The 14,255-nt window shown below is 38.4% G+C and overlaps 1 protein-coding gene across 1 annotated transcript in view; it reads left to right on the top strand.

Moving 5' to 3' along the window:
* Positions 1-14,255, top strand: part of ctnnbl1 (catenin, beta like 1) — a 100,111-nt gene that overhangs the window by 63,382 nt on the left and 22,474 nt on the right. Inside the window, exons 12-13 of the mRNA XM_034696775.1 lie at positions 7,313-7,410; positions 8,990-9,070. Of these exons, the coding sequence (XP_034552666.1) occupies positions 7,313-7,410; positions 8,990-9,070 (179 nt within the window). The remainder of the gene's footprint in view (positions 1-7,312; positions 7,411-8,989; positions 9,071-14,255) is intronic.

Genomic DNA, 14,255 nt, shown 5'->3' with positions numbered 1-14,255 from the left:
CACTGTAGATTAATTAACTATCAGCCACCTCAAACAAAAGTAATTAGGAAGTACGGACCTCTCTGCCCTTCCTTTTGTGTCGCTCTCTCTCTCACATTCACACCACAGCTCTCTCGATCATAAACCTCAGTGCGGAGATTGATCCCCATGAAATCCTTCTTGAAACTGACGCAGCCTAAATGTTCAGGGATTGCCAGCGTACAGAAAAGCATAATTAATAAAGACATTGTAAAGTGAAGTATAGAAACAACGTGAGGAGAGAAAAACGTGCAAACAGCAAATTTCATTCCTTTTCTCATGAATATTCTCGTCACGACTCTGCCGTTCACCTTGCTTTTAGGGTCTCATTTTATTGATGTATGTACTCTGTCATTACCAGTGAAATGAGACTGTATGATGGAAATTGGTGGCAGACGGTTGTTATATTTAGGTGGCTAATGATGCATGCAACCGTGAGAGGGAGCAGAAGTAAACAACTAATTTACATGGTGTGACACAATCGTCATAGCTCCATCTCCTATTCCAAGTAGGTAAATGTGTGTAGCCTGTGTGGGTGTGCAGAGGGAGGGAACGCAGGTCTTTGTAGTTGATATGTCTCTAATGCCACGCAAAACACCTTTGCATGTAGTGAATGCCCTTTCAGTGACCCTCATTTTCTAATGAGTGCTCTAAAATAGGGAATGGGTGAGGCATGCTGGCAGAAAGAGACCTGTGTTGGAAAACATGTTGCATTGTATGGTTCAGCACCTCTACTGGAAGTTTGCAGGAAAGAGGAGAAGAATGAACAGGATGCTTTAATTGAAAGATTTCCCTCCCAAATTATGTCAGTTTCATTACAAAGATAAAACTCAGAATGTATAAGCCTTTACTTTATCATCAGTATCTCCTCCGGTATAAGGAGAAAATGAGGATTTAGGAAGCATGACTTCACAGCAGAATATATGAGTGTAGATAAGCGCCTGTACCAGAGAAACTTATCTCAGTGTAATGATGAAACTTCCAACACATATTTCAACTAAAAGAAAATAATCTAAAGACGCTCTCATTTGATCATCCCCTCCCCCAGCTCTGAGCGCCTTTGGCATAGATTGCGATCAGTAACATTTACATGATACAAGCTTGATTGTAATATTTGTTGTCAGACTCATGCTGTGTAATCCTATTATTAGTATATTTCAGAAGGGGAGACTTACAGTCGGATCCTTGTGTAAAGAAGCATCTAATTAACATCTTCACGTTTGGTCTTTCCTCTGGTGGGCATTGATAATGTTCCATCTGTGTAAACTCAGTGTAATGAAATATGCTTTGGATTACTAAGACATGTGAATGTTTAGGTTCAAGGCACTCAGCGTGATAACAGGATATTCATTTTTCTCCTGTTCCTGTTCTCCCTTTTGGTGTTTTTGACTTTGAGTCATAGAATTTGTTTTGGACTTTGGTTTGTGAATTTAATTTGTTTTGGCAGTTGCAGCACTTTTGTCCGTGTTAGCCTTCATACCAATTACATGAAATCCAGTAGCAGCATTTAAAGTAACATTATTCAAAAAATTAGTGGTTGTCTCCTTCCAGCTCACTCAATCTGGTTCTGTCATGCTGTTTTGTCTTTTGAACACTCTGATTCTTTTTTTGAAACAGACCTGTCATACAGCAAAATTAAACTTTTCCCCATGCACTCAGTATTTCTTTTTTTGTCTTTTAACTTTTTTATTGCATTTTTCTCAGTATTTCTTTGTTCACCACAAGTTAACAAATTATATATAAGTTATACAAAACAAACAAAGAGAAAAAAATACAAAAAATAAATAAATGATAATAATAATAAAGGAATAATAATAATAAAAAACTGTCCTTTGCTGGATGTGAAACCAGACAGTTCTCAAAAGTAGGGATGTCCGGAAATGGAAAATGTTCTAGTTGTTTAAACTTGATTATAAAGTATCTGACGTGTTTAAAGGTAAGAAAACGCTAAAAAAATCCGGCAAAACTGAGCACAACTTATTTATCACAGCTAAACACAGAATCACAGATTACATGTAAATAAGGTCAAATTGGTTTACCAAGTGTGGTTAACATTATCACCACCACCAGCCTTTGGTCCTCCTTGGAGGTTAATGTCCATGTGCCTGTGGTGGTTACACACGTGATGGTTTTGTGAACGACTTACCAAAATTGTTGTAGTTCTAATATCTATGATTGACCAACGAGCAACATGGGCACAGCATCAACTCTATTGGCCATTTTTCATGAGTCATTTTCTGAATGTTAATTTGACCATCATAAATAAAAACAGTACATATAAACACACACAACTTGCCCTTCTGTTTAATACCCCTTTGGATGTCTTCAGGTGTTATGTAAGACTTAATACAACAAGAAGATAGCCAGTAAAAAGTAAATGACTAATAAAATGACCCTTGAGTTTTTTGTTTGTTTTTTAATGGTGGCTGTTTTGACTTTTATCGTCTGGTATGCTTCTGACTGAATGCAAAGATACTGTCACTTATTTTGAAAAAGCAAACATTATAAGAAAATAAACTAGCATAACATGTTAAGAGCACAACATGTTGTGCTTATGATTTGTCATAGCCTTATTTGTCATAGCCTGAGAGCCAAAAATTCTCCTGTGCTGTGTCAGACGGTAAACATAGTTACTAGGAGCCCTTGACAGACTGGCCTGTAGTGCTGGGAGGCTGATTGCTCTCCCCAGGGTACAGCTAGTCCAGGTCAATTCTGTCTTTCACTGCAGCACTACCTATCTGTTCTTCCTGTCATTCAAAGCTAAACTGCTCTTCCTTCAACCGTCAATCAATAACTGAATCTATGCCACTCAGGGTTGTTTGCATTTTTACTTAGTGCTTTAGCTCCTCTGGGCCATAAATGAGGCAAACAGTGACTGATTAGTGGAGGATGATCGAAAGCCAGCTCCTGGACAGGCATAGTGTTATCTGAATGCAAATATATCCCTCCAGCCAAAGTTGACTTGGAGCTTGTTTACTGATGTGAAGTGGTTCAATGTGATGGATGGTTTTCATTTATTTCCTTTTGCAGGTGCAGTTTCAGTTTACATTAAGAGGACTTATGATGTTAAAGTCAACTTAAGTCCTCTCCTGCTCACACGAAGTTTGTGACGCTGTGGGTTTTTGGAGTGAGCTTTGTAGATCTTTAGTGAGAGTGAACTTTACAGAGATCTCTGAGAAATGCTGCAGTCAACTCAGAGGTGGTTGTTGTAGGACTTCTCATCATGTTGGATCCCAGGAATGTCTGTGTTCACATGATCATCACTTGCAAAAGGAGGTTATCTGGTGTTTTTAAGCTCAAAAAATCTCTGGTCAGAAAGCCAAACATGTTTTTGGAATCAAAGCAGTGGATGATCAGTTTATCCAGACACAACCTACTAACAACTTTCTCTCCATTTTCTAGATCAAAATACTGACACACCCCCGTGCTATGAGATGACATCTGTCATCTGTGTTTGTTTACATTCAGGTAGTAGAGCAATATAGCATTATTACAGTAACCTTTAACCTGAGCTACAACCCCGCCTAATGGCTGGTAGCTGCTCTAGAGCTTAGACATAACATGTGGCCGACATTTCAGGTTTAAAAATGATAAAAAAATATTTTAAAATTATTGAACATGAAAATAATTCTGATGCAGACTAGCAATGTTTAGTTGTTTAGTTGACTAAAACAGTGATTTTCAACCACTGTGCCGTGGCACACTAGCGTGCCGTGACAGATTGTGAGGTGTGCTATGGGACATTATCCAATTTCACTTAAATAGTCCAAAAAATATTATTCATATACTGCAAATAATTTGCCATGTAGTGTATCTGTGCCTGCAGTGTAGTGACTGGCAGAGTAATTTAATACTCGTCATACTGACCTGCGCTACCCACTCACTGGGTGGCAATAAAGCGCATGACCTGGTTAATTTAAGACAATGGAATTAATGATGCGCGAGAGGTGTATGTGACAAGAAGTAGGCGTACAATAGCGATGGATAAATATTCATAAAGAAAAAATGAAAACTCGGAACTGGGCCCTGGACAAAATTCGAACCCGGATGAAGAGCATAATATGGGTGGCGGAAAAGGCAACTTATATGAGACAAACTACAACAGTGTCTGCGAAAGCTCTCAAAGCTAGCTACTTAGTAGCTGAACTCGTAGCCAAATCAAAAAAGCCATACACTGTGGCAGAGACAGTAATACTACCTGCAAAAGCCATTGTAGTAGCAAAAGTCCCCCTCTCAGATAAATCGATTCATAAATTGAGAGGCTAAATGTGTCATTTTCGAACACTTTTGGTTGGTAGTGTGACACAGGATTGTTGTAATGTAAGACATGTGCCTTGGCTCAAAAAAGGTTGAAAAACACTGGACTAAAAGAACACATTCCTGTTCAAAACACATTAATGTGTAAAATGAAAAGGTCCAAGCCTCATGAAAACAAAATGAATTGTATTCGCTGTGCTTTTAGGAGTTGCTTGCTGTCCCCTGGGCTTGTCTTGTCAGGATTGCAGCATGCTAGATTGTTAATGTCCATCTCTTACAATGGAGGGGAACTAGATTGAGTGTTTTAATCCATATGTACACATTTTTTAACCCTGTTTATTCAGTCAGTTTCATTCTACCTGTCTGTCTGTAACTGCGTAATGACTCTTAGCTCAGCACAGATCCTGTTGTTTGACATTTGTAATGGCAGAGTGCGACAAGTTTGTTGTTGCATTTTGTATGTGATAACACCGTGTCATTGTTGTTTGAAGAGATTTTGTGGTAGATTCTGGCACTATCTAAGGGACATGACGGAGATGTTTCTTGCTTTCTAGATTTTTAATATAATCAACATGAAGGACTAAAGCAGAGTATCTAAATGAAGTATTGATCGAACACCTTTCTAAAAGCTCTGTTACTTGGCCTTGCCCCCTCTGTCTTGTACCCACAATGTAAGCCCTCCTCCACAAATCTCAACTGAGCAGTCGCTGTTTAGTTTTCAACTCTTTGGAGACAACATTGCACAACCAGCGATCAATAGCCTCCCCAGCAGGGCGTGGAGGTGGCGACATCAATTACCGCTCGGATCAAGTTGATAAAGTAGCGTCCTTTTGGAAATGGCGGTTAGCTTCTTTGTCACTGTGTACAGAAAATAGGGTTTGCTGCATTAAAACAAGGGAGAACTGAAATACCTGATGTGCAATCAGTTCACTTTTAATACACTCTGTGTGACACCTGTCATCAAGTAAGTCATAGAGTTTATCTTCTTATCTGACATGCCCGAATATTCATGACTTTTTTAGAAAAATAGTGTTTAGGTATTGTTGCGATAGACACACGAGTCCTTTACTTAACCCTCAAACATCCTACCTGCAAACACACCAATCCAAAACAGGGTGTTTATGAGAGTCATTTATTTCTAATTGGACCAATAATTCAGCAGATGACTTGTGCAGTGTGGGGAAATCTATATATACACTGTTAACAATAAATCTATATAGGCTAATAATACCAGCTGGCCCATATGTTAGTCATGCTCCAGCATGTTAGTGTGTTGGCATTTGCTCATTAGCACTAAATGAAAGATCAGGTTGATGGGAATGTTTTTAGTTTTACAGATCAGAGAGAAACTTTGATTCAATGATGATCAGCTGCTAGATTATCCAAGATTTTACAGTTCATACTGACTAACTTTGAAACAGCCCATCACGTTTGTGTTGTTCTATTACTAAAAGAACAGAGATGTTGACTTGCTGATGGTGCAAGGATAGAAAACAGAATCACATATTGGTGATCAGTGTAATAGTAGTTGAGATTTTTCACTCTGGACCAAAGTGGATCTTATCTCCTCCATGGAGTCTTTAAAATGCAGAAGATTGCAGATAAGTAAATGCTGACTTTTCAACATAATTAAAGTATTAAGGACCCGTTAGTGTATATTCAAGAATAGTAAAGTGCCTCCTCTCCTGACAAAAACACAAACTTCTATGAATAGTAACTTAAGCTGTTGCAATCATATTTCTTTGTGTAGTCTTCTTACAACAATCGTATAATACATGTATTATTATTAGTCATACTGAGTATGAAACAAGAATGTTTTCCTGCATACTCTAAATGTATCCTAATGAAATGTTACTTTACAGTAATATTGTTAACATTTTGAAGATAAATTGACATCTGGTGAAAATTTCATGTTAACATAAGAGAACAAATAATCAGGTTCACAGTTCTGTAAAGAAAACACTGAATGATTTTAGATTTTTAAAGACTGTATTCTCCATTAAAACCTTCCTGCTAAAGGAACAAAGCTTCTCTTTGTTTAGCATTGTGCTTCAGAGCATCTTTAAAGGATTTGCTGCCTTGTTGTGCTGCTTATCATATCGGTAATGTTAACGGATACGTGTATATCCTGAAAGATGTGAGGTTTGAAGATTCTGGCCTTTAGATTTCTTATCTTTAAAGTCTTGTAAGGATGCTGCAGGTCGGAGGGGATTGCAGAAAGGGAGCTGACAGCAAACACGACCCCTTTTAAAAAGCAGAAATGGGATTGATTCCTGTAGTCCTGTTGCCTAGCAACTGCAAAGCCTTGTTGAGAGAGAATATTGACCTCTTGTTGATAAAGTCCAATTACATTTTTTTCTCTACTCTGTATATCTACGGATTGTACAATGCCATATTCTCCCCCCTCTGTGAGGTTAGTGCGTTGTTCTTTAACGCCGTCTGATTGTCACGCCGTGCTGCAGCCTGCGGGACAAGGTGGCCTTTGAACAAGATAACATCTCGCATGGTATGAATTGGGTTGACAAGGACACTCAGAGGGACGGACTAGTTTTTGTTGCTAATTTATTCAATTAACACGCTTTAGACCCCCCTCTTGGTAAAAGGCCCCTGAGCTGCTTCGAACACATTTCTATCACCATGAGGAATGTAATTTAGCGACAGCCAAAACTGCTACGCCTGTTCCAGTGTGCCCTAAAATGAAAATTGATTTCTAAATTGTATTAACATTTTCTCCTCCTCTTGTTCTTTGCCCTCTCTGTGAGCGTATCCAAGCTTAGCTGGGTGCGTGCTGTAATTGCAAATTATCAAGTGCTAATCGATTTGTTCTTTCTGAGGCCTGTGGGTGTGGGTGTGAAGGAGCTTTGCAGTTTTTATGAGTTTACTGTTTTGAGCTGCTGATTTGCCTCTGGGTTAAAACACAATAAGCTGTTTGATTAAGTGCTGCAATAAAGGAGGCCTCCATACTGCATGTGTTTGTGATGCTCTGTTTGTGATACAAACCAAGAAGCATCATTTTTTTCTCTCTTTGTCTCCTCAGAGCACGTCTGCTCCATCATCGCCTCCATGCTGAGAAATCTCAAGTCCCAACAGAGAAGCAGACTGCTCACCAAGTTCACAGAGAACGACTGTGAGAAGGTTAGTTATGGTCATTTTTCTGCTGTTTGTCACCACTTATTCTAACACATGAATCAGCAACTTTTGAATTGACATTTGTGGACAGTTTGGTTTTTTTTTTGTGATACTTATGTTGTAAGGACACTACTTCAAATCTGATCACTCACACAGTCCTAATGAGGCAGATTAGCTGAGCTTTTTAGAATTAAACTTGCTTCAAATCCTGCCTCTTATTTACTAATTCTTAAACAATACATTTTAAAAATCATAATTTAAAACTGTTTTTACAGGGCTTCAGAGTAAAATTTGGATCAGTAGTCTCATTTTGTTCTGAAACACAAACAGCTTTTTCTGACATGATTTTAGGTTCCAAGGATGTTCCAATAAAAAGAAAATGATCTCCAACTGCTTTTATAATTAGCTGATGGTCTGAGTCTTTTTTACAGCATAAATACCCAACGCTTGCTGAATCGAGCTGCACACATTTGAAGGCCTTTTGCTTTTTGATATTACAGACCTTTTGAAAAGATAGTAAATGGTTCAAATTAGACATTTCTGTATTTCACTATCAGCTATTCAAGTTTAGGACAGATGTTTTATTACTAGTTCATGATGACTTATGGATTATTTGGAGAAATTACTGTCAACGTAGCTGATGATTAAAAAAAGACGCACGTCATTTCATCTGTGACCATTTGATTTATTTTAAAACCCAACAGGTTACTTAAATAACCTTTTTCCGTAGAAAAGTATAGAATGAATAATGCATATTACCTTGTTTCTTATCAGTTATATCTCCCATTGATATTTTAAGAACCTGTGATACATTGAATAGATCATTTCTTGCAAATGTTTTTCCTTCTTGGGTTGGCAGATGGGAACCATTGAGGAGATAATTTAATATTTTAAATACAGATTATTAGTTTTTTTAAGACCTTATAATCATTCTCTGTTTACATATGAGGGTTTAAAATTATAATCTCATTTCTACCAGAGTGTAAAGGCACAACACATCCAGGTTCACTCTTAGGTCACTCAGTCAGCCGTCAGTGACTGCACTGCTCTCTACCTGTGTGTCATACACGCTGCTTAATGTCACAGAAATAAGTGATTAGAACATGAAACCTGATGGCTTACCTGCAATGTCTTATTACTACACATATTAAATGATGTCATCATATCATACACATTGTGTTTTCAATACTGATTAATAGAACACGGGATGTTTGACGTAGAAACTCATGTTGTAAATATGATGTCTTCTGTAGTCCTCTCCATCATTAACTTCCTCAGCTAAGTGTTAATTTTACAGAGATGTCTTTAATTATACATTACGCTGTTGCAACAAATTAACTTCTTAAGAATTCTACATGTTCTTGTCTTTGTTTTCTACTTCATAACCCCCTCCTCACAGTCCATCAGTCAAGGAAAGTTTAATGAGAAGAAAATGAGTGGCAGGAGTGTTCTTTTATGACATATTTGCCCTTCAAGTCTCATCTTGTTGTTTCTCTTCTTTGTGCTCCCTTCTTTTTCCTCATCTCTCCTGTCTTATTTTCTTGTTGCGTGCTCTCTGCCTGCCTCCATTTCATTCTCTCTGCAGGTTGATCGGCTGATGGAGTTGCATTTTAAGTACCTGGAGGCTGTTCAACAGGCTGACAAGAGGATCGAAGGAGAGAAACATGTAAGCATCTCTCCTTTTCCTCCCACCCTTCTGTCCTTCATATTCTCTCTCTCTCTGTCTCTGTCTCTCTCTCTCTCTCTCTCTCTCTCTGTCTTTCTCTCTCTCTCTCTCTCCTTCTCTTTAGTCCGTCTTGTTTACACTGACTTTATATCACACAGCTTGTTGCATTGATGTATTCAAATGAGGCAATGAAGTTGACATCTTTGCTTCGTTGACCACATGGGAAACTCTGTCAGAGAATTGTTTGTCTAAGATTTATTACAATCAGTGATTTTGTTATTAATATTTTATGTAGAGTAAGATGTCGTAAAAGCAGATAGTACATGCACTTTAATAGAGGTTGATCCTGAACAGGCCTTTCTGAAACTGGACAACCACAAGCCTTGGACCAGTCCAGAAGAAGTCTTTAAAATGAAGTTACTGTATTTATAAGAACAGGCTGTGTTATATTTTAAAACTGTCACTCATCGTCAGCATCAATCCATCTCCTCAAAAGCCATTGAACATAAACTTTACATCACACTATGACAGTGAATCAGCTTTAAATTATAATAATCCTTAGTATTAATGTGCTATTTCAGCTTCAGTTCCTTTTTGTTCTTGCTGTGCCTTCTCATACATCATTAAGCTTATACATTTAAAGTTTAGTAAATCCAGACCAGTCTCTTTAACAAAGAGTCATCATTGTAATTATGTGCACAAACAGCAGGAGCCAAAACAAAAATCTGTGTTAGCTGCATACTGCTCAGGTCAGTGCAGGTGAATATGATCTCGTCTGCTAAGTTGTTAATTTATCACAGTGAGATATCATGGACTTTGTAACCATGTTTTTATGTGTGGGACTGAACAAAGCTGTTTGCATCCCACTGAAAAGTTCCTTTTGGTTGTCTTTGGACTTTTCTTTCTCCATATGTTTCTTGAATGTTCTCATTTTCCACAAGAATCAAACACATTTGTAAGTAAGGGACGATGTATGGTTAGCAGGTAGCTCTGGGAAATAGAACCCTGACTCTGCTGCCATTACTAATATTGCTGGACAGGGCCCAATACGAAAATGTCTGTAGCCTGCTGACTTAGCATTCTAACCGAAACTAATGTTTTAGCCACATTGTGTTGATACTAACGGAAGCTGATGGTTGTACCTCACCTTGCGGTCTATGATGTCAACAAGCAGAAGCTAAATGTGCCGGAATGCTTTTCCATAGATTGATTTGACATGACTTGTGATCAGTTTGCCTCTGGTGTTGCTCATGTTAGGGAAAGTTAATAACCGTTGTCAAAGGTTTGGGCCAAATTAGAATCAAAAGTCTTACTAATCTGGTTGATCAGAAAGAGAGCAGGGTAATAAGCAGTTATAAATAAAGCAATAGAATACAAACAAACACCCCCCTCCCACACCCACACACATTCACACACAGGCACATATAAGCCTGACCACTACATTATTGTATGTTTCTGACAGAAAACAAACCTGTGTTATATAATGCAGAGTTACATGTATGCTGCATAGGAATCTAAGAAAAATCAGAACTAATATTCAACATGACATCTTTCATAAGGTTGACCAACTGTTGCACCGTACCAATGCAGTTTTTTCTCTATGCAAATGAAAACACCAAATTATTTGACTTTGTGATAATATTTATCTGATGAGACCTTGTTGAATGATTTTTGTGCTTGACATGGTGAATTTGAATACAGCACAATAACAACTCACACACTAACTAATTGGGCAGCAGTAGACCTGCAACGTAATGTACAAGGTGAAAATACTGTATTTGTGACTGGAGTCCTAATGCTTTGAAAATAGCGATGTGATTAAGAGATGTCTCTATATAGAAGGATCTACTCTGACAGGTCTACTTCTCCAGAGATCATCTCTGTTTGATTATGTTGCAGTAGACTGAATATTATTTATACATGTGGTCCTTTCTAAAAGACACTGGAATCCTATTTAGGGCTTATCTGGCGACTTCTCCAACCTCCGATTGATTTTGAAACTCCAAATCAGCTTGTTGAGGAATGAATGCAGAAAGAATAGGTAAAGGGGGACTTTTGTGTGACCCCGTCCCTCATTCATGGTTTTATTTTTCTTCAACAGATAAACAAAATTCATATTGCATTATAGATATTCTGATAGCTGACACAATCCCTGTAAAAAGGGTTCGGATGTGTGATCAAAATGTTGCCTCTTTCGGGTAGATAAGATGTTCAGTTCCACACAGTGTCACATCCAAAGCCATGAGGGAAGAGACTTAAAAAAAGCCATCACAATCCTACTGATAACAATATGACAGTTTACCCAGGAATGGAAGGCTTGATAGCTGTGTGTGAGGGACCTATTGAGCGGTCCGTGTGTGTGTGTGTGTGTGTGTGTGTGTGTGTGTGTGTGTGTGTGTGTGTGTGTGTGTGTGTGTGTGTGTGTGTGTGTGTGTGTGTGTGTGTGTGTGTGTGTGTGTGTGTGTGTGTGTGTGTGTGTGTGTGTGTGTGTGTGTGTGTGTGTGTGTGGTGAGACAGTGTGTTGAGCTGTGGGCTAGACAGACCGATGGAGGGATACGGATAGAAGATAAGTGGTCAGGCAGGGATAATGGCTTCAACAGAAAAAGAGAGAGAGGGAGCATCCTGTCCTCAGAAAGGAAGGGAGACAAGAAAAAGGGCAAACAGAGATACTGTGAAGAGGAAGTACAGTTTAAAGGAAGTGATGGTGAAACAGGGGGAATGCAAGAAAAAGAGGAGATAATTTGTGTGAAAAGGGGAATTATCAAGGGGAGGGAGGTGTGGGTGGAGACTGATAAGTGTGAGATTCCTATCTAAAGATGACTGAAGATTAATTTCTCAGACAGACATCGTGATGGGATTGCCATGAAAAGGCCAGACAGTTTGACATTTTCACTCCCTCCCTCTCTTTTTCAGCTTTTCTCTTGCCCTGTCTCTCTCCTCTGTGGCTCTCTGGTCTCTTCCTCCAGGAAGGCAGAAGTGTGACTTTGTGATACTCTGGGGATAAGAAACCTTGTCTGTGTGTGCCACTATCTTTTTAAACCACAAGGTTCGACCATCACCTGTACTGAGACGCACTGTGAGTCAGGCCATGTAAGGCAGGAGCGATAAAATAGCTTTGTGGGGCAAAGCAAAAATGTCCTCATCTTTTAAACCACAAAGGCCTCTCCTAAAGGGTTTAATATCTAATAATCAACCTTATACCAACCAGTGTCCTGCTCATAGTGCTCCATCATCATGCCAAACTTCCTCTGCTTGTACAGTGAACATTTTTGTGAAATTTAATGTGTTTTACATTTAAAAATGTAAGGCTCCTTTCTTCTTATTCCAAAAAATAGCTCATGAAAAGCTGGTACAATGCAGAGACACACATACAACAAACATAAAAGAGAACTTCACTTTGATCTAACATTGCACTCCTGTGAAGTTGTCAGAGTCACAACAGTCAGAGTAAAAATAAAAACATAAATTGGACAGATTTTGAGATTTCTTCTTCTTCTTGTCAAAAGCTGGAGCTTTCATCTCCCAAAATGTAACCCGACTACTGACAGTTAGGTTGCAGGTTCAGGTGTGTTATCCTCCTGGCAGATAATGAAGCCTCATTCTGTGAGCCTGAAGACCTCTTGGGAACCAGGACATCTTGATGGGAAATTTAAGATGTTTTATTTTAGACAAATAAATGTATGTATGAATTGACAAGACAAGTATTAGATTATTTATGAAAACTAATTATAAGATACAAAGTGACTGCTCTTACTTTTAAATGTTGTAGAATGGGACAATGGATGGTAGATTAGTTGTTTGACTTCTCTAAACAAGAATTACATGACAACTAGTTGTTTGACTGACATAAAAATTCAAAAACTTTAACGATCCATCATCATCTTTGAAAACTTCTTAACCAAATGCTCATAAAACAAATAGCATTCTCGTAATCTTCATTTAATACCTTTTTCATGCTATATTTTAGATTTGGGGTCACTAAAGCCCTTTTTGTACAACTTTACCATCATCACGCCTTGTGATTCTGGACAGCGTAGTGTAGAAGTCCCAATGTGTGTTTTCATCCTGACCTGAACTTGCTCTCAAACAAGCAGAGGTCATCTCTAGAGAATCAGGCCCTGATTCAAAGGAGGATTGAGCAGCTTTTTGTGCCTGCTGAATATGGGCAAATGAGACAAAAAGACATCGCCTAACTCACAAAGTACGTGGCAAGGGTTAAATGCACCACAAACTGAGCACCAGAGCAAACCACGTCGCTGTACGCTGTTGTTAACAAACCTTGAAATGATCTCTTGTGAATTAATTTCAGGCATTATAGGCCTCTGACAATGCAAACAAACCTTACTGCAAAAAACACCTTGCACTAATACCCAAGCTCAGTTAGGGTGACATTTTTACTGTCTACTGAGAGTTGTAGGTAATTGCGCAGTAGTATTTCTAATTGTTGTCATGCACAAATCTTAGTGATCATGACAACACTTAGAAATATCTGCTTGGTATATCTGTACATTTAGTTTGTTTATATAACTTAAGCATAACTAGTATTATAATTATCAGAGGTTAAATCAGTCTGGGGCTGTCGGTGGCTCAACCCTGTTCTACATGATGGAGTGTTTTTATTTGTATTGTTTAATCTGAACAAATTGCATTTTGCAAACAACTCCATAATAATAAAGTAAAAAGCACCCCTCTCCATCCAGTCCATCATCTACATGTGGACAAAATTGAGCTCCTCAATAAGGATGAGAGTGCACAGCGTAGTTCTGTGCAGCATATGGTGGAGATCCTGACTGCCATCTCCATAGCAAAACTGTAGCAAACTGCAGAGAGTTGCAGAACTTTGTAGGTGTTGTTGCACTTGAAGATCATTAGTGCAATGTGCTCGGTGATTTGGACCAGGCAGGCAATTCTTGGTGCTATTAGTGACCTCAATCCATCTTAGTGAATACCCCCTCAGTGTCTTATTAAATTTCAAAATGAGCTGGGATAAGGGGTTGGTTATCTCATCAAGCATGTTTATCTTAACTCTCTCAAGTTTCCTCTTTTGTACCAACTCATTACTTAAGTTTTGAGCTCAGTGAATGTTTTAAAGTCACTGATGTGTGTTCTGGTATCTGTGTTTATTTTAATTGCATCAGCATTTATTTTTTGATTAGTCATGTGATACTTTTTCGGCACATTACCA

The sequence above is a fragment of the Notolabrus celidotus genome, chromosome 11 (genome assembly GCF_009762535.1).
Source record: "Notolabrus celidotus isolate fNotCel1 chromosome 11, fNotCel1.pri, whole genome shotgun sequence".
In the NCBI taxonomy this organism is placed as follows: domain Eukaryota; kingdom Metazoa; phylum Chordata; class Actinopteri; order Labriformes; family Labridae; genus Notolabrus; species Notolabrus celidotus.
This window is presented reverse-complemented; position numbering and strand designations above follow the sequence as displayed.